Source organism: Varanus komodoensis, unplaced genomic scaffold (assembly GCF_004798865.1).
Source record: "Varanus komodoensis strain SLA01 unplaced genomic scaffold, ASM479886v1 scaffold54, whole genome shotgun sequence".
NCBI lineage: Eukaryota > Metazoa > Chordata > Lepidosauria > Squamata > Varanidae > Varanus > Varanus komodoensis.
The window spans coordinates 1,046,597-1,066,676 of record NW_025336142.1 but is presented as its reverse complement, the minus strand read 5'-3'; the positions used below and the strand labels follow the sequence as shown (position 1 = coordinate 1,066,676).

At 52.3% G+C, this 20,080-nt stretch overlaps 1 protein-coding gene across 2 annotated transcripts in view; it reads left to right on the top strand.

Moving 5' to 3' along the window:
• Nucleotides 1-64: 64 nt before the first annotated feature.
• The window catches only part of FGFRL1 (fibroblast growth factor receptor like 1), a 125,803-nt gene continuing 105,787 nt past the window's right edge, over nucleotides 65-20,080 (top strand). The window contains exons 1-2 of one of the 2 annotated variants that reach the window (XM_044448166.1): nucleotides 65-194; nucleotides 1,555-1,658. In XM_044448166.1, the coding sequence (XP_044304101.1) occupies nucleotides 1,598-1,658 (61 nt within the window). In that variant the 5' untranslated portion in view covers nucleotides 65-194; nucleotides 1,555-1,597. Of the gene's footprint in view, nucleotides 195-500; nucleotides 567-1,554; nucleotides 1,659-20,080 lie in introns of those variants that run through there. The other variant, XM_044448167.1, reaches the window with a different exon arrangement.

Here is a 20,080-nt window from a genome sequence, read left to right as displayed (position 1 = left end):
CAGCCTGCGTGCGCCCGGCGGCCCCTCGCCCGCGGCCGGGCCCCGGGCGGACCGAGCGGCGCCGAGCGCACCGGCGAGCACATGGGAAGCGGCGGCGGCGGCGGAGCGGCCCTGCGGAGGTCGCGGGCGCGCGAGGCGGCGCGGGGAGTGGCGTGAGCCGCGGAGAAGTGCTTGCGCCGGGCGAGGCGCTCCAGGTACGCCCCGGCGGCCGGACCCGCGTCCTTCCTTGCCTCCCCGCCTCTCCCCCGCCGGCGAGCGGAGCTGGCCCGAGCGAAGCGAATGAATGGACGGAGGACGGCGGGAGCCCAGTGAGCGCGGCGGCTCCCGCGTCCCGGCGACCCAGCAGCCTGGGCAGGGCGCGGGCTCGGAGAGGGGCCCGCCCGGTCGCGGGCGACGGCGCTGCAGCCTCGCCGGTCGGCCCGAGGAACACCTGGGCCCCGGAGACTTGGGTGCTGCGCGGCGCCCCTTCCGGGCGGAGCCGCCGGCCCGGGGAGCCCTCGAGGACCCTCGCGCCTTCCCCTCGTGCCGGCGTCGCCGCTGGATCCGCTCCGGTGCGCTGCCTGCGGGTAAGGGCACGCCCCGCGTTGCGCGTCCCGACGGCAGCCGGTGCGCCGAGCAGGAGGCGGCCGCGACCGTCGACGCGCTTTGGGGTGCCGGAGCCCGGCGGCGGCGGCGGCGGCCCTCCGTGCGCGCAAGGCTGTTCCCCGCTCGCGGAGTCGCTGGCCTTGGCCGAGCGCAGGCGGCTCGGGTCGCCCCGGCCCCGGCCACGCACCGCTCGCTCGCTCGGCAAGGTTGGATGGGCGCCCCGGGCTCGCCTGCGGAGCTCTCGCTGCTGAGTGCCCCCCGCCCCGCCGCGGCCCCCGGAGCCGCGGCCCAAAGTTGTACGCTGGTGGCGATGTGCGATTGCTTCCCTTTGCCGGCTGCGCGACGCGGGCTGCTTGCGCCCCGGGGGCAGGGCGCGCCGGGCCCGGGGAGCTGCGGGGCGGAGGCATCCCGCCCTGCCGGTCCGAGGGTGGCGGCTTCCACGGGCGGGCGGCGCGGGAGCCACGCGGAGCCGCCGATCCCGGATGGCTCCGCGTGGGGGGCGGCGGGGGGACCGCGGGCTCCACGTGCGTCGGAAAACCCGCAGTGGCCCTGAAGGGCGAGGCCAGCGGGGACGCGAGAGCGCAACCCCGCAGGGGCGTCGCTGACTATTAGGCGAGAAAAGGCTCCCTTTGACGGGGCGGGGGATCCCTCCCCCCAGGGGCACACCTTCTCCAGAGAGTGTGAAGGTCGTTGCATTGCTTCCCTCCCCTTTTCCTTTCATTATCATTCTCACAGGGGAAAGGTGGTCAGCGGGTCTGCAGGTTTGCTGTTCTTCAGGAGCTGCAGAATAGAAGTTTAAAAAGCTGAATTCGCAAACAAAGTGCAGATCCTACCTGACTGGGTTGGCTGTCTGTAAAGTTTGCATGCGCAATTTGATGTACTTTTGGGTTTGCTCTGTTTTAATGATGTCCCGAGTTGGGCACTGAACTTTCACAATGTTCTTTCCCCTTTCATCTCTCACTAAATCAGAAAGAAGAGCAGACCGGCAACCAGAGACAACCCTGCGATCAAAATGCAAATCCACTGTGTGCTGCTCTTGGCCGGGGTTTTTGCGCTCGTTGACTCAGCAAGAGGTATGTGCCGTGAGCCCCTCGCTCCCCGGAGATGCTTCGGGTGCTGCATGTTTGCTCGAATGGAGCCCGTGCTTTGTGCGGGTCATTCGGTCCTCCCTGAGACTCCTGGCGTGAGTGTGTGTGCGTGACACAACCCGCCGCCTTCTTGCAGCTGGAGTGTTGCTCCCCAGCAGCCGTCCTGCTCCCCGTGGCCCCTCATTCCTGCCACGCAGGTGTGGTCTGGGGGCTTTCCGTGCCTGTTGTTTCTTCGGTGTGAAAATGCGCAGTTGGCTTCCAGTTTTCAGTCTGGAGCAAAAGGAAAACAATTGCATTCCTTGGTGGATCAGGGAAGCCTCTCCCTTCTGTAATCTCTCCCCGCCTGGCTCTGCGTCTTCCCAATAGCACTAGCTAAACAAACAAATCCATTAACTTCCCGCAAGTGACAGACAAATGACAGTGCTCAGCGGCCAGCACCTTCTTTAGCGCTGGGCTCTGCCACTGTGTGACCGATTTCTCTGAACAGGTTGCATGACCGGGGTGAGAGGGAGGAAGGCAAGAGCGAAGCGAGCCAAGAGGAGGGTTCTGCATGAAGAAGAGGACCTATTCCACCGGGGCTCGGGTTGTGGGCTGCTGTGAGTCCTGCAGGTGGCATTTCTAGGGTTCTCATGTTAGCACTGAGAACATCTCTAAGGAGAAACTGCTGCTCTCGCCAGAAAATCTAAGATAAAATTAAAATCCCCAGTGACAGCACATCCCTGTCGCAGTGGCCTGAACGTCCTTCTTGGTCTTGAGCTTTCACTGGATGGTTGGCGAATGACTGGCCACATCCCATTAAAATTATGGCCAGAACGCTGCAGTTGCCAACCCCACAGTGGCCAAGACTGGGAAGAGCCTTGAGTTGTTATTATTTATTGCATGCATTTATACCCCTTCCTGTCGCTTCAAGCGCTCCGAGACCTGCTGGAGCACATCAGTGAAGGCCCTCAGGTCTTCCCCAGCCTCTCCAGGTAGGGGAGGCCGTTCCCTGCCTTCCCGAGAAGACAATGCAGAGCTCACGGGACTGGCTCATAGGAGGCTGTGTGCTTGAAAAGTGCGCAGTGTTGCATGTGCTGGGAGTCACGCTAGCTGTGCAGATGTGTGGGTCAAATGAAGGGAGGAGGGGAGGGGGTTAAAACAATTGGCTTGGGTAATGCTCGCTTCCTCTGCCGCACTCCCTCTGCCGCAAGTATTTTATGGAGCAGCAGTGGTGTAAGCCGATCTCGCTGCACGGTGGGTGAAAGGCAAAGCATGGATGCTTTTGAAAGAGCTGGAAGTCTGAATGGAACCAGCGTTCAGATGATATCATACACTTATATTAATTTAATAGAGTTGGAACTCGGCAAAGGATCCAGGATGACTTCGAGACAAGGAGCATTTTGTGCAGATTCTGAACAGAAAAATCATTTTAATTGCTTTACTTTTACCACTTTTGCCGTGGGTTGTTTTACTGAGTGTATAAAATATAATGCAATGTTCTCACGTCTTGGACTAGAGCGTTGCTCAGACTAAAAAAGTTTGCAGTTATTTTCGGCAGCTGAAAATCTACATGAAAAATTTGCAAAGTTTTGATTGCTCAAGGGAGACACGTAACAGACATGGACTCATGCTTTTTTTAAAACTCAGGAGGCTGGTCAGGGGAAAAACCAGCATCTATTATGCATGTGAAAACTAGATTTAATAAGGAGACGCATTTGGAGAACTGTCTGCAAAGGTGATGGAAATGTTGATGTTGACTGAAAAGCAACCTCAGCGATACTTTAAAATGAACGCAGAAGCAACTTGTTTGCTCTAAACTGTTGTTTGTTTTAAAGGAGCAAGTTGAGTTTTCAGCATTCATTGCAAAAGTGCACCTGTAAATTATTTCCTATTCCCATCATTTGGAGCTGGGGGAATTCAAGGCCGGAAACGTCAACTTGTCCAAAGGAGAAGTGGCTGGAGCAGGGAGGTCAGTGGGCAGGCAGAAAGGGGTCCCTCAGTCTGTCCCTCAGGACGGATCGACGCTGCTCATCCCTGGGTTAAGGAACAGGGATTGTTTCTTAGGGTTTGGAGATTCCTTGGGAGATATTGGGATAAAGGGGATATTAGTGGAGTGAATGAGTGTGAGGTAATTTAGTTTTTGAGCCTTCATTGTAACCCTCACAAACATCTTGGGATGTGGCAAGATAAATATATACATATAAATACTAAACCCAGGACTCTGGAATGTTCACACAGGAAATCTGCGAAAGGAAGGAGTAGGATGGACCCTTTCAGCACCTGACGGGCAAGCCAGCGTCTTCCGAACTTGGGGTCATTTTGTCCAGCAAATTGAATTAATTGGCTCCACTTTAAAATACAGCATGTATTTTAATGTATACATTAAATTTAATGTATTTTAATGTATACATTGCACTAGAGAATATAGATTCAAATAAAATGGGTTTTCTGGTATGGAACATGATTAGATTGCATTCAGAAGGTTCGCATTAAGCCAAACTAATTGTGATACTTTGCACTGACAAGCGACAGCGTAGGGAGGGTGTGAGGCCTTTTGGGTCTGTTACTTGCTATTGACAAGGTTTTGCCTCATGTTATTCTATTTTGTTTTGTTTTTCTTCAGTATGAAAGGGTTATCGGAGTATCCCAGATCAGGAGAGCAGATGATCTCCCGTGTCGTATCATTAGACATGGGATGGGGTACTTGATTTGGCCTGCAACTCCCATCAGCTCTGGTCAGCTTGGCCAACAGTGAGGCACGGCGGGAGCTGGAGGCCAAAATACCCAGAATGCCACAAGTTGGCCACCCAGGCATTAGTGGAACAGCTCGCTCTGGACTGCGGTTAGGGGAGCCAGATTTATTTCTGGTTGGCTTGAGCAGGGTGGAGAGCTGTCCAGCTCCGGAACCACCCTCTTAAGTTGAGTTGGGAGTTATGGCGTTTAACTCCAACTTTTAAAGCACGGTTGCTTCTTTCCGCCTAGTGACAGGGTTTAAATTACGGCAGTAGGTTCTGTGTGGCCTGGTAACAACTGAGAAATGGTTTGCTCAGGGCACGAGAGCTTGGGCCATGTGGTCTGGGTGGCAGCCGTTCTGCAGTTGCTGCGTGAGTCGGGTGATCCCGTGGAGCTGACCTTCCGTTCGCTTTGAGCGCAGCACAAGCCAGAATTCGGTGCTTTGTCATCCACCGCTGCAGGTAACATACAAAGGGAGCTTAAATGCAGTTACTGGGTGGAAAATCTCTCCAGTGAAGTGTTGGCGTTTTACGATCTGCCTCTAACTTTTCCTAGTCCCAGTTATCTCTGAGCCAGTCTCTGTTTTAAGGAAAGCGTTCTCTGAAGACCACAGCATCTAACTTTATTGCCTTTCTTGGTAGCATGTGGAAGTTAAACAAAAAGCATCTAGCGCATGTGCTGGTAAACTGAGCGTGCTTTCTGGATGGCTTTTACTCTAGAACCATCAGCCTTAACTAAGCCACATGAAGAGCAGAACCAGTAGATTCTTTCCAGGAATGAATCTGAAGCTGCTGAATCTGTTTGCTCTCCCGCTTTGAGACCCTTCACAAGGAAACCAGATTGAGTTCACCGGGATTATGGACACTGCCGCCTGTCTTGTGAAGGTTGCCACAATCCTGCATGGAGAAGCAGGTGGCACAGGGCAGCTGCATAATTTCATCTTGCGTACCTGTAGCGCCTTACCTGTAGTGGACCTACCCTGCTGAGCCAGTGCTGTGATTTGTCCCACCTGGTCCTCACCTGAGCTTGAGCAATATGTGCTACCTGGCGAGGGCTGAGGCCAGTGGATACTTGTAGCGCTCATCTGCTCGGCCGCGTCTTCCTGGCGGCCGCGTTCCATCAGGCAGATCCAGGTAATACAATCTGCTTGCTGCTTTTCTGTGCATGGTATCTGGGTGACGTGAAGGCCAGTATTTGCTCCAAATCTGTCAAGTTGCCATCCTGTTCATGTTGGTAGCCATATATGGTAAGGCCGGGGCCTGCTTGGCCAGCTGCACAGCTTGTACAAGATATCATGTGGTGCGCTGAAGTTTTGGGAAAAGAAGAGTCAGCTTCTTTGTTGGTCCATAATCTGATACGCTTCTCCAAATCAGTGGTTTGGATGACATTTTCATTTTTGGTGACATCTTACTGATCTCCTTTGCGTGTAAATTTTATCATGACCGATTATGGAGGCGACCAGACAACCCGCAACCGACCGGTGTTGAGTCTCTCAAATAATATCAGTTGTTAGCAAAACCAGTATTGTTTGGCGTAGCCTTTCTTTGTTCCTTCAGCTGATGAATATGGGCTATTGTAGTCATTTTAGTTTTTATTATCTTGGATTTTTGTATGGTTTTCGTACTATATAGTATGTTGACGAGCAGAGCAGGGCTGTGAAGGACACGACATTTTGGAGGGCATTCAACTCAAAGGGTCTCCCAAAGTTGGGGACAACTTGACAGCACGCAGCAACTTCAGCAAAACTTAGTGTATAGAACCAGTGCTTTGTACTAAATAGCACTTCTTGATTTTAATATTTAAATCACTGATAAGGATGTAGACACAGAATTGATGCTTTTGGTGCCCAGACGAGTAGCAGGGCAGTTAACTGTGAGAACTTCTTCACTTTGTATGGTTTTAATGACAAAAAACTCCTTTTCCTTTTGAGTGAGGGATCCATGAGACCTGAACTGAAATTCTCCTGGGAATTTTATTTGAGTCAAAGATTATTAACTCTCTGGTATCTGGTAGAAGGTTCTTTCTTGTTATTGGATGTTGCCAAGGACCCAGCTATCTCTCTGTCTCAGGCTGAGTTGATGGAGTCAGTTGCTTTCTCCTACACTTTCACTTGAAAAATGGACAGATTTGTGATGTGTGAAATGGGCCATGGGGGTGGCAGGTAAGAGACCACAAGCTGACGCTTTGACTTAATGTGCTTCAGTCCATGTCTTGGCATTAATACATTTTCCAACCTGATCATTAATGTTTGGAGGCATTGGTGGAATGCCTGGAAAAGTTGCGATGCAAACTTTACAAGCCACAAACTGGAAACTGGTGTTATTCTAGCTGGTTCCAGCTCATATTAGACTCTCACTGCTTTTTTGATTTAACGATAGTGTGATTTCAGCACATGCTCCAAATCAAATGAATGTTGGCCATGTATTTTCACTGTTGTGCAAGTCATCATTCACGGCTGTGTGGCCAACAATCTCATTATGGCAGCTGTGACTACCAACTACTGCATCTCTTAGTTTTTGGATATTTACAGAATTCTTCTGAGATAGCCAACGGCCATCCAATACGTATTTATTCAGATATAGGACCAATATATTGAATTGGAGGAGGCTTGCTCACTCCTAAGTGTGTGTGGGTTTTCAGCTAAAATTGTGTGCACAATAATCACTATGGAATGAGGGAAATGAAGTTGATCTATTGGCTACTTGCGTGTTTGACATATTTTAAGTCAGCTTTTCGAACAAGTCGCAAAGAGCTCCTTTAGTTTGCTCTGGAAAAGGAAGAGGAACCCAAACTTCACCTGTCAGGTACTCGGTTAGCGAGCTTTCCGTGCCACCTTTGCGTTTCCGTCCATGCGTGCCACTCGACTGGGGTCTACAGTGGCCTTTCTGCAGAGTTGGCCCCCAGGTTGATCCCAGTGTTGATGGCACTCTTCCCCCGGTTTTATGAAAAACGGTACTTTTCTCTCATGTCGATTTTTTCCCCTCCTCCTTCACTTTACATCCAGGACTGCACTCTGAAATGCATTGATTTCATTTGAGTCCTTTTATTATTTATATTCCAGTTTTATGGGTAGATTAACCAGTAGGCTTTGGATTGCCCTGTAAGATTTTGAAGGTTCTAAAAACCGTATGAAAAAGCTGTCTGGCGGTTGGCTTAAGAATTCGAAGTAAATGTGTTACAGAGTCTGAGGCTGTCCCATCTGGGATTTTGCTTGTAAACGGCTCTGAGAGACTCTGGCTACAGAGCACTGCAAAAATAGTTTTAAGTAAAATAAAATAAACAATATTGTTTGTTTCTACCCAGTCCAGTTTGATATGAAGAGACATACAGGGTAGCTTCCTCCTTATTTTGACTGGATATCAGTACACTTACAATACTATACTTATTTTGCTTTTTGTAAATGTTTTCCTTAAGATTTACAATGACAGTAATTTTAAATGCATGATTGTAATTTTATGCCTAGGAAATAATGAGTAAGAAATTTTGTAGCCCAACCATTTCCAATGTTTCACTGATATCTTTTGCAGTTTAGGATTCAGATTCAGTATCATCTCACAAGTTCTGATTCTTAGCAGTCACTAAATCTTCCAAAATCATAGTTTATTTCAAGCGCCTTTGCTTTCTTCTAAGCTGCTTCAAACAGGATCTAGTGCAATCTAGGTGAGAAAGCGATCGGGTCTAAATGGAAACATTTGTGCTGGAAGTTCATCCAAGGATAGCCCTCCATTGCCCTTGGTGAAGATGGCATCCTAAAAGCACATACCTAGGAGTAAGGCTCCTGAACTCAGCCGAGTTACTTTTGAGTAGACATGCATAGGATTGCACGGTTAGGCAGCACAGCCTTCCCTGTAGGCACTGAAGCAGAATAGCCAACGATACTGTTGGAGCCGAACGGCGACAAAACAAAACCGTATTGGGTGTGGGGACATACAATTAAGCCCTGTGAATGCCACACGGCTTCTTTTCATGTTTTCATCTTTCAGGCTTTCATCTTTTCTGCTTCCTTGTTTGTTTAATTTACGACAAGATTAAAGCAACCGCTCCTCTTGGTAGGAAAGGACCTTGGATGTGACTGGCGTGCAGGCTGTGGGAATGGCCGGCTCAGCTTGCGGGCCGCTCCAGGCCTTGCTCTGCGAGCCGTGTGCGTCTGACTCAGACGCTTCCCGGGCTCCCGCACTCCCCATTCTTCTCTTCCCGAGCAGATTACCTGCTCCGAAGCCAACACAAAGGGAGCTCCACTCCCCGCGCTTTGCGGGCCCTCCCGCTTCGTGCCCGGCCGGGTTTGCCCGGCCCCATCCGTCCTTGTGCCCTCCTCGGAGGAAGACCGCAGCTCGCACGGAGAGGCCTCTCCTGGCGAGGAGAACGGCTGGGCCTCCAGCTGCTCAGCACCTGCACCCTGCGCCTTCCCAGATCCCTCGGTAGACGTGGCCTCAGTGGCACAGGAGGGTGGTTCTTTTCCCTCCCACCAGCCGAAAGTGCTTTCCGCCTTTCTCCCATCTGCAAAGGAGGAAGCGGCGCTGGATGCTCACGCCCAGGCGCTCCCGCGGCTTCTCTGGGGCTGCTCGCCTGAGGCGGACCCAGGGCGGCACCCTTGGGTCCAGAGCAGCTGTGGCCGACAGCGTCCTCCTCGGCAGCCGTCCCATACGTGGCTGGGCGGGAGCAGCACCCCAGCCCCTGGCAGGTGAATGATGCAGGTTCAGCAGAGCTAGGAAGACTGCAAAAGCCCTGCTGGGGCAGAGCGAAGGCCCGTGCAGTCCAGCACCTGGTGCGCACAGTGGCAGAGCAGCTGCCCGGGGGGTCCCTCCAGCAATGCGGACGGGGCAAGACCTCCATCTGAGGAGCCTGCTCACCTTCTCAGCCCCCGGGGGCCCAGGCAGGCTCTCTCTGGTGAAACGGGAGCACGTGGCCAGCAAGGCTAGTAGCCACGGGCGGCATCCTCCCCGGGGAACCTGCCCAGTCCCCTTTGAAAGCCGTCCCGCCGGCGGCCTCCCCACTCCCCGTGGCAGCCGGTTCCGTAGTTGAGAAGCGCTTCCTTCCACCAATCAATCTCATGGGGTGACCCCGGGGCCAAGTCTCCTGGGGGAGGGAGGCGTTTCTCTCCCGCTTTCTCCGCCCCATCCGTCGTTTCACACCCTCCACCCTGTCTCCCCGGCTCGCCTTTTTCCGAGCTGAACGGCCCCCGTGTTTGTAGCTGCTCCTCGCGGGAGCTGCTCTAGCCCTGGATGATCTTTGCTGCTCTGCTCTGCACTTTCTGCAACTCAGTCGTGGGTTCCCCAACTTCCAGGCAAGGTGGCAAGCACTCTGGGGAGACCGCTGTCCCGGCGGCCTTGTGAGCAGGGGAGGGCAGCCATGTCCGCACTTCAAACCCCCTGCACGAACCCTTGGGGTGGATGCGGTGGGGCGGCCTACCTGCTCCCGCCCACGCTGCTGTCTGGCACTTCCACAACTCCCTCCTGTGTTCCGGTCTGCGGGAATGGGAGGGCACCGGCAGACTCCCCGGCTCCGAGGCCGGCACAGACAGAAGGGAGGCGGCCCCTGCCCGGCCTTTCGGGAAGGAGAAAGAAACAGCCACAAGCGGCTCAACGATGCGGGGGGGGGGGGCCATCGGCGAAGCCTGGCGGTCTCGGGACAGCTGCGAGCGCAGAGCGGCTGGGGCCTCCTTCCCGTGGGGGCTGCACCGCACGCAGCCCGCCCCGCCGTGGCTCCCACAGCTCAAGGCACGCTCCCAGGTGGCTTTTGCAGGACCCCAGAGGTGGTGCTTGGGAAAAGGCTCTTTACTCATGGAAAGAGAAGGCGTTGGCAAGACCTCGGCGTCGATGAAAGCTTGCCTGTTTGTACGATGGCAAGTTTTAGACAACTATCGAACTTCCCTTTTCACTAATTGTGTGGAACTGGTACGATTATCTTCAGCCAGAAAGGCAAAATCTGCCCACGCCTCACGCGCAAAAGGTTCACCTCCTGAACGTGAAATCCCGTCTTCCACCTTCCGTGGCTCGCTCTCACAGCAGCCTTTCCTTTGGTGGGTGTGGATTTCCTGGCCGCTTGCAGTCCCATGGGCTTGCCGGAGAGGCGGATTTTCACCCCTGGGGTCTCCAGTGGGAGTGAGGCGATGGCCCCAGCCACTCTTGTGGCCATGTGGGGGCTAATGCGAGGTGTCCGTTTCGGAATAGTGTTCGTAGGACGGTTGCTTAAGTCCCGCGATTCATCGAGCGCCACGGGCCTTCGGTCGCCTGTCAGCTTTGCTGAGCAGAAGCACCCTTGAGCCTAGCATTCAGACAAACCTCCTCGCACCCGAGTCTCCCTCCTGGCATGCGTGGTTGTGATGCTGCGCTGGGCGCCTTAGAGTTGGGGGCTGGTGGAGCCGATGCTCCAAGATGTGCGGGTGCAATCTCCTCAGCAGGAGTTGCAGCTAATCCTGACTTCCTGAGGCCGGTTTCCAAGCAGCGTTTTGCCACATTGACTCGGTTTGCACGAACATCAGCCTGTGATTTTAGTCCATGGTTAATCCATGGGCCAAACAGATCCACGGAAGGTTTGTCTGCCACGCAGTTGAACTAACAGGAATTTTCTCACTCTCTGGGTGGTTATTGCCTGTTTCTTCTCTGTATCTCAAAGACCTTTGTAGCACCAGCTACTTTGCATCTTTTCAACCTCTCTTGCCCCCTCTGTAGCTTGGCAAAACAACCCACCTGGGTTCCCATGAAATCACAACCCATAACTTAAGCATCCCAGAGTTCGCAATCAAACAAGAAGGAATAGGCTCTCCCCCCCTCGGTTGCTCAAGCTTAATGAATCATGGTTTGTTAGTGTGGCTGGGTTTGCCTACCCTGAATGCAGCAATTCCTATCATGGGTTATAATTATGGTAAACCTGGGCTTTCGCCGGTCATAATTTTGGTCATCCCCTAAAATAAAATAAAATAAAATAAAATAAAATAAAATAAGCGATGACCTCAAGCAGTAAAGCCCAAGGAAGCTGGGAGCCTCTTCACTGGACAGGGGCCAAAGGGCAAGCAGACACCAGGTCTGCCAGTCCAGACCTGTCATTGCGCATGGAGACTTGTAGTTGAATTTTATGTCTCCTGAAGCGGGCACATGCCTGTGAGCCGAGGGCTTGTGCTCCGTGCATTCATGGAAGAGGCCGCCCCCAAATCAGAGCCGCTCTCTGGGGCTTCTCCTGCTTCCCAAGCCAGATAAACATCGGCTCCCTTGCCTTTCGCATACAGGCTGCCCATTGTATTTGTGTAAACATGGCATCCAGCGGTGCTTTGAATAACCTAACAGTTTTGTATCATCAAAACCCATCCAATTTTCAGGAAGAAATCCAGCCAATAACTCCAGGCTACTTCTTACATTAAGTGCTCAAACTTAATTTTCAGCGTCAGTAAGGGAAGAAAAATGTAAATTGGGAACAGAGACCTCTTGGAGAAAACTTAGATTTGTCTTGATGTCTGCCCTTTTCCAGTTTCTCCCTTCCTCCCTCTCTCGCTGATAATTGCTGAAGAAAAGTTTCACTCTTGGCAGGAAACAAAATCATTTCTCTCCAAGCTGAGCAAATTTATTTCATGAAAGATTTACACAGTCTTAGGTATCCTGTCAAGTGACTGGGGAGGGAGTGATGGAAGATGGTGTCACAAGCCAGAAGCCGCTCGGGTTCACTTGCCTTTTAAGGGGCTTCTTTGGAAAGCTGCAGGAAGGTAGGAGGGCGGACGGCTCCAGAAGGCGCTCCGGGAGCCTTTGTGTTGCTGTGCGTGTTTGTTCCAGCTGGGATGGGGGAATCCCGCACCGGCAGCCCTCCCTCCTAGACTCGTCAGTCGCCCATCGGAGCAGTCAGCAAGCTGGCTCTGCTTTTTACTGGCCAGGCTTACTGGTTGTTCATGGAATCAGTGGGACGACCAGCAAAATGGTGCTGTGTAGGGCTTGGCTTTCTGCCCACAGACTGCTTATTCCCAGAGTGGGCATCTGAAGAAGCTTTGAAAAGGAGCCAAACGGGCCTTGGTGACTAAGAAGGTGAATCGCAAATTGATCCTGTACGGCGTGCGTGAATGAAACAAGGCCAAATCCTGAGCAGGCCTCAGGAAGCCATAATGAGCAGGGGTCGGCTGGCGTGATCCAGAGTGGGACTCCATCCAGACCGCTTCCTGAGTGGGCAGCGGGGACTCTGGTGCTCTGGAAGCCTGCCAAGGACCAGGTGCGTCACAGGGGGAGTTCTGGCTAAGGACGTGAGTGCTTTTGCAATCCTCACCTGGGTTGTTCTGATCATGCTTTAAGCTGGTGATATGGGAGAAATTCATGCAGTTTGCATCTGTGCCGAATTTCACACTTTTTAACCAAGAGGTGAACTGCAACTCAGCTATCCTTCAAAATCTGCACTTCTGGCATTGCATTTGAACCTTCTAGTTTTTGTGATCTGCCCAGAGAATGTTGGTATTGGGTAGATTAAAAGAATTCTATATATTCTCCAAATTTTCAGTGGTGTTCCCAGTCAAAAATACAGTGGTACCTCAGCTCACGAATGCCTCAGTTCACGACCAAATCGGGTCGCAAACAAAACTTTCATAAATTGACTCAGGTCCCAAACTTCACATCAAGCGGCAACCATCTCCCCCGAGTGGGGAGATGGCCGCGCTCGTGCGCGGGGTGAGGAGAGGAGATGGCTGCCATCTTTGTTGTTCTTTGTCACTTTGCCTCACATTTTTCTGATTTAAAAAAAATGGTTACAGAACGGATTAACCTTATTCACATTGAACCTTATGGGGAAATTTGACTTGGCTCATGACCAGTTTGGGCCATGACCAGAGTCCTGGAACGGATTAAGTTCGTGAGCCAAGGCACCACTGTATGTAAGTTAGGGAAATGTTCAGCAAAAATATTACTGAAAGTTGCATGCAAAATTCTTTGTATTAGGAAAATTGCTTGCAAAAGTGTGTATGTTAGGCAAAACTGGAAAAATACATGTTAGGGGAGTGATACATGACAATGAAAGTTTAGGTTTTCCTATGGACTTGGTTTTTGTTTGTTTTAAGTAACGTTTCAGATTTCAGGATAAACTGAATTTAAGCTTGGAAAAGTTGGAAATGGAGAGAAGCTGATATCTGCAGATCCACCAAGCCCTTGGTTGTCTAATCCAGCTGGGGAAAGAGCGTTCATGCCCTGCTCCTGGGCCTTGCCCATGCCCATGGGAGCGCAAGACCCACTCACGCATGCCTGTGATGTGGGGCAGCACAGAGAAACCGTCGCACAAACTGTTGTTTCTTATCCTGGTTTACCAAGAATGGTAGCAAACCAGCATGACTGGCTGTCCGGTCTGGTCCCAGCTCCCGTCTCAGATCAAGTCGATTTATTTAGTGCCACCGTTCCCCAGGGCTTGAAGAAATGATCTCCTCGTCTCCCCGTCTTTTGAAATGCCAGAGTTATGGGTGCTTTCAAGTGTCTTCTGGGCTGACTGGTGGGTCAGGAATCTTTTCTCAACTCATTTATTTGGACCTCTTGTTAAAGCCGTGGTAACATACTCTCCTTCCCAGTGCAATGCAACCAAAGTAGAATTGGGGAAACGAAAGAATAACAATGAAGAGTGATTCTTGAAAGTGTGGACCTTCAGCAAAATGGAACCAAGGAGCATTTTCTTTGGACCACCAAGCGAGTGTGACTCAGCCTTTGAACTAACACTTAGCCCATCCTCCCTGGTGGAAAATCCCTCCAGTACCTGCCACGCGCTGCTGCAGAGGCGAAGAGCCGGTTGGGAGTCGGGGCTTTTGGGAGCATTCGGTTTCAGAACTGTGCGGAAGAACAGACTTCGGCCTCCAAAGAATGCTCTAATTCAGCTTTCTGTTGCACAGCCGCCGAAGAGAGATGGATATTGTGGCAAGGGAAGCCTTGCCCTGACGTGTCTCCGCTTGTTGGAAGTGCATATCAATAGAAGCAGTCGAGTTACTCGGAAGTGCTGCGTTGTCCACACTAATTTTGTCAAGGATTAATGAGATCGGAGCTTCCTGCTTAGTGAGCTACAGAAAAAGGTTTGTTTTTTTTTCTAATGTGTGGAAATTGGCTTAGGAGAATTAAATCGGATCTTTGCATGTCTCATCTGGGAGTGTTCCACACTGGATCTTCCTATGCTGGTGTCTTAACCATTTATACAGGACTTGCTCCTGAAGGAAGCAAAGAAACCTGCCTGCTCTGGTTCCTAGGCTGCCATACATTGTTCTGGCCGGTGGTGTTGATTTAAAACAGTGATTTTCAAACTTTCCATTGATAATTATGGATCCGTAATAAACATCCCAAGATTCCTTAGATTACAGTTTTAAAGCCACTGGCTAAGGGCTTCTCCTTCTTGCGGTGGAGTGGTAAGCATGGAGGTACACTCATAAATCCACAAATATTTTGCCAAGTCAACATGAGCTTTTCTACATGATGCATGCATAGTACATTCATTAGTCATGGTCATTTGTGGGTTCTTTTGACAATGACATGACTTTCCAGTGTTGTTTCATTTTTTTGAAGAGAACTTTCAAGGAGTTTCGTCAAAGCTGGGAAAATACGGCGTTGTTGTGCAAGCGAAAGAAAGCACCTTTTTACCTTGTACTGTTGTGCTGTTCTTATGTACCACTGTGCCACCTAGAGGTCAAGAAGCAGAAAAGAAGGAAAGGAAATGCTGTACATGTACCCTTTGGATATCAATTCTATCATGAAACTTAAAGTAAATACAGCAGATCAGCAGCGTCATGCAGAAAATCCAAAATCATCTTGACTGTTTGTGTAATGCATGTGCCTGAGAGTTCCTGCTTTATTTTAAGAGGGGCAGATAAATCATGTTTATGTGATTATTTTTACATTGCAAAATGACATGCGTCCCATAGTGCAAATGTGGATTTTCAGGTGTTAGCTGTAACTTACGAATTGGCTGGTGCGTCAGAATGCATGCAGAACACGGGGCAAGGCACCTGGATGGTGCATCGACCTGCAGGTTGCATCTGGAGCACGTCGCATGCCTGCGCTCTGCGCACCTCGTGCCTTCCGTCTGCGCTGGGCCTTGTTCTGTCTGCGCTGCTCACGAGCTCTGCGCCAGCACTGAGGTGGGCTGTGGGCTCACTTTTCCTGTTGATGTTTAGGCGGGCTCTGGCGCTCACGGTTAGGAGCACAAGCAGGCGCTGTGTTCGTGTGCTTTAAGGAGACACATTGTATTGTCTACGAAGCGTGTGGGGGTGTGTGTGTGTGGGTGTGTGTGCACATGCAAATGTTGGTTTTGCCAAGGGTGATGTTTCTGCTTTGGTGTTCATGGGAGCGTCAGTGCTGGCAACCATTCTGTGCTCACACGCTCTGGTCACGCCAGTATCAGCACGTGGCACCGTTCCTCGGTGGTCCAGTTTCCTTGGTGGTACGCAGGCTAGCCGTTTGTTTTGTCACAGCCAGTGAGTGCTGAGGCAGTGTTTGGAGATGCCTGGTGCCTTTAAGTGAACCACGTTTCCATTCCAGCAGACAGAAATGATGAGCCTGAAACTTGCGCAACTCGTAACTCAGGCGTCCGTGGCGCCCCTTTGTAATTTCGGAGGTTTGTACTACTGTGGGAACGGTGCTGGATTTCATGCGTAGCTCTTGGAGACGTGCAGGTCACGCCCTGGGGCAGTTCCAGTGGCGCAAGAGGATTTTTTGCGAATATTGTCTGAAAGGGACAAGAGAATAGGCTGCACTTCATCCCATAGGAGTAAAGATGGGCACAGCACTGGCTCGAATATTTTAGTTTCACCGTCTTGTGGCCTGTATCTTTTTGTGATATTAATTGTTGATTAAATTCACTTGGGTGGGTAATCTTCAGCCACTGCAATCGCGTTACGCCAGATGAAGCCAGGGGAGCATTTGCGGCTTCGAAAAATGCCGACTCTCCAAGAAGATCTGTGGCTTATTTTCTTTTATCCCCCTAAAGCCCCTAAACTCTCCTAGTGCAGTCTTCCAAGAGTTCTTCCGCATTCTGTTCTATAAGATCAGGGACTGGGTGAGCTAATTCCCAGGGCCGAGGACTGCTCCTTTTCCAAACTCTCATAATTGGGGGTAGGTGGGGGCTGGCCTCGGGAGCTCACGAAGGAAATTATTTGTTGGATTGGGAACAAGAGCTGGCTGCGGTAGCCTCAAACAGCGTGCGGAAGAAAGCTCCAGGGATGAAGGGCCCGGCTTGTGGATAATGCAGCCTGATTTCCGGGATACCAGCAACTTACAAACTGTCCATCAAGCGAGGGAAAAAGGGTTGCTGCTACGCCTTCCCTGAGATGAAAGAAGGCTCCCAGGAACGCTTCTGAGCGCGGAAACCAAGGCTGACTCGAAAGAGGCGTTTGGCCGCGTTACTCGGTTCCTCCCCTCACCTTCTTGTAACTGACTCCTGTTTACTTTCCCCTCCTCTCTTCCCCAAGTTTATTACTGCTGTTTGGCCAGAGGAAATGAATTAACATAATTTACTGTTTTAAAAACAAGACACACGCCCTTCCCTGGCACTGTGTGGAGAAGCATGTTTGCGGAGTCTGGGTCCATTTAGAGAGAACAATACCCTGATTATGGAATGCCGCCTCTCGTTGTACAATCCATCCCTGATTCAGAAGTGGCTCCTGCCCTTCTGCGAGGTTCGTGCAGCGTGAGCTGTGCAAGCCCCGGTTGCCGTCGATGCTGAACTAGAGCCATTGTTCGCGGGGGAGGTGGGTTCGGAGACGGAGGGCTGGGGAGCCAAGGGCAGGTTTGACGCGGCCGCTTCCCAGGGCTTTGTAGGCCCTCTAGTCCCTTTTTCCAGAGAAGATGGCGGGAAGGGAGACGGAAGGAGCATTGTCCTGTGATGAGGGGTCAAGGGTGGATGGCGCCTTCCAAATACCTTCTGGGGAGACCAATACCTTCTGACTGAGCCGCTGCCTCAGGAAGCGCGCCAGCTTAGCAGTGGCTCTCACGTAGTGACAACTGTCATGTGAGCATCGTGTGAATGGCCTCTTTGGTCCTTCATGTCTGCTGAGGAGGGTGCTGGATTTGCAAGGTGGGCCTGGGGCGACATCTTCCAATTGGTTCATTTTTGTGTGACCCTGGGAGCAGGCAGAGAGGTGAGGGGGCCCCTCTCCCCTTACTTGCTTGTCTTCTGAGACTTTGAGCTCTTTTCTCCCAGCTCAGTTCCTCTCTGCTAACAGACAACGGGACAGTAAAGCAGCGAGGCTTTGGTTTCCCTCAACTCAGGGCTCCTTTCGTTAAAAAAATCAGATTACCTGCCATACTCTTTATATATAGATGGGGCAGAGTGACCCGGCCCTCACATGCCTCAGGCCCTGCTTGAAGAGGGGAGCGTTCCAGCTTATCGGGAATCAAATCTTTCAGAGTTTGTAACCTGGCCAGGAAGACCTTCTTCAGAGAAGAAGTCGCTTTTCCACATGTCCTGCAGAGCGGCAGTTTACGATCGGTATTCCACCTTTCTGTGAGGAAAATCGGCTTATAAAGTAGTGAAGAGAACAGGCATGCATTTAAAATGTTTTGTTAGACTGAGGTAGCAGAAAACTGGCCCTACCTTCTCCGGAGGAGAGATGTTGAATGTTGCCCCACCCAGTGTAAAATTGTAGAACGACTTTCTTTCCGGAGGGCTATTTTCCTACTTCCGGGGACTTTCCTGTATGGCAGAACTTTGGTACCCTCTCCACTGGCAGTCTCAGGAGATCTGTCAGAATTCATGGAATCCTAGACTCCTAGAAGAGTAGAGTTGGAAGGGGCCGTGAAGGCCATCGAGTCCAACCCCCTGCTGCTGCAGGACACCCAGTCACACCGTCCCACTCGGAGGGCTGCCCAGTTTCCTCTTGAATGCCTCCAGTGTGGGAGAGCCCCCGCCTCTCCGGGCAGCCGGTCCCGCTGCCATTAGTTCCACGTCCTGCACTCTGGCATTAGCAAGAAGAGATCTTCTGCTGCTTCATTCTCAAATGTAAAGTAGCTCTGCTCAATCTACAGGATGTATGTGCCATCAAGATGGTTGCTGCTGCAGTAAAGACTCCAAGAATAGTGTTTTTCAGAACGGAAAGCCATGACTGTCTGGGTAAGGTGCTGGGGAATTCTGGTTGTGATAGGTAGATATGAGACAGAGGCACCCCTGCCAAGGGATGTACCCATTTGGAGAATCTTAAAAAAAAAAAAACAGACAATGAAAGTACACAAAATGGATTTGGTTGTAATTGCGCGTCGGCATCCTGTTTTCATGAGTGCCTAAATAATGGATGTCTTACTTGCAGCTGAAGTGAAGTAAAATAAAAGAGTGAATTTATGGTTGTAGGGACGGAAATAGAATTGGGCCATTCATCTTTGAACCTGTCCAGCTGCAGTGAGTTGGCTGGAGCACGGACATGCTTGGTTCCCAGTTTCATGAGCACCTCCTCCAGTTCAAATGGGAAGGAGAGGCACACGGTGTTCGCTCTTCCCACACTGGCCCTCCCGCTCGTTGCAGGTGCTGCAGGTGAGTGCTGAGGCCGAGCAAGGATGCCGTCGAGCGCAGCGCTGTTCCCGAAAGCTCCTCTGGCCCCCAAGGGACACAGGGCTCCTTCCAGGTTTAAAAATCCGCTTGAAAGTGCACGGGGGACCGCACAGCAGCAGGGACCCTCTGGCCCCCTGTTATTCTGTTCCCCTTCCTTCCCACGGCATCTTCTGGGTCCCAGGGGGGCTCAGAGCATTCTGAGCAAGTGGAGGAGGAGGCAGGGCACCCGTTCCCAGCTGGCTGGAAGAAGGAAAGGCTGTGACTGCGTGCTGGGGCCCAAGAGAGGGATCCCGAGAGAGAGAGAGAGAGAGTTCTGAGTGCCAGGCGATGCGTTTGCACCTTGGGACCCAGTCCCCGTCTCCATCTCTCAGGCTCGCTGTCTGCCTCTTAGCGTTACCAGCTTCCCTTGATATGGCTTGCCCTTGCCTCAGCCATTTTGTTCTGGCCCTGTGAGGCTTTCCCAGAACCCCACAAGTGCCCCGTGGCCTGGAAGAGCTGGAAATCCCACTTGACGGCCCCGTTCTTGCCTCTCTCTCTGCACTGCCTCTCCACAAAAGGGGGCAGGCTGCCGGGCCATTGCCCGGGCCTCCCTTCCGAGCCCAGGAGCCCTGGGACTGCCCCCGAGCGTGGCGTTTTCAGCTGAAGGCCGGAACAGCCTGTCTGCGGGGAGCGGGCCGAGGAAGGCACCAAAAGGACACGTCCGAGGGGCAAAGGCCCCGGTGGCACGCAGCGCCCCTCGCGTGTGGCAGCGTGCCACCATCAAGGGCAGCTAGAGGCACCCTGGGGGTCCCCACTGCCTCGCGGGCCCCCCAGCCCTGTCCCACCTGGGCATGGCCATCCCGAGGCAGGCGGTTCCCAGGCATTCCCGCCCCTCGCCGTCTGCCCTGCCGGACAGGCACCTGCAGAGGGCCTGCGCTGGGCGACGGCTTGGGTCCAGCCCACCCCTGCTGCTCTGCGAGGGTCTGGGTGGGTCTCCCTGAACTTTCTGAGGAGGATGCCTCGGACACGCGGCTTCCCTCGGGCAGCAGAGGCGGGATCCGGCCTCCGGAGGCATCGTGGTGGCGAGGGGCTACGGAGGACGACTTGGGCTCCCTGGGGCCGGAGGTCAGACTGGAGGGAGAAGTCCCATTGCCTTCCCTGGGAGCCTTGGAAGGGGCAGGCAGCCTCCCGGAGAGGCCCCTCCTGTCCTCCCGCTGCCTTCCCGTTGATGAAGAGCCGGCTGT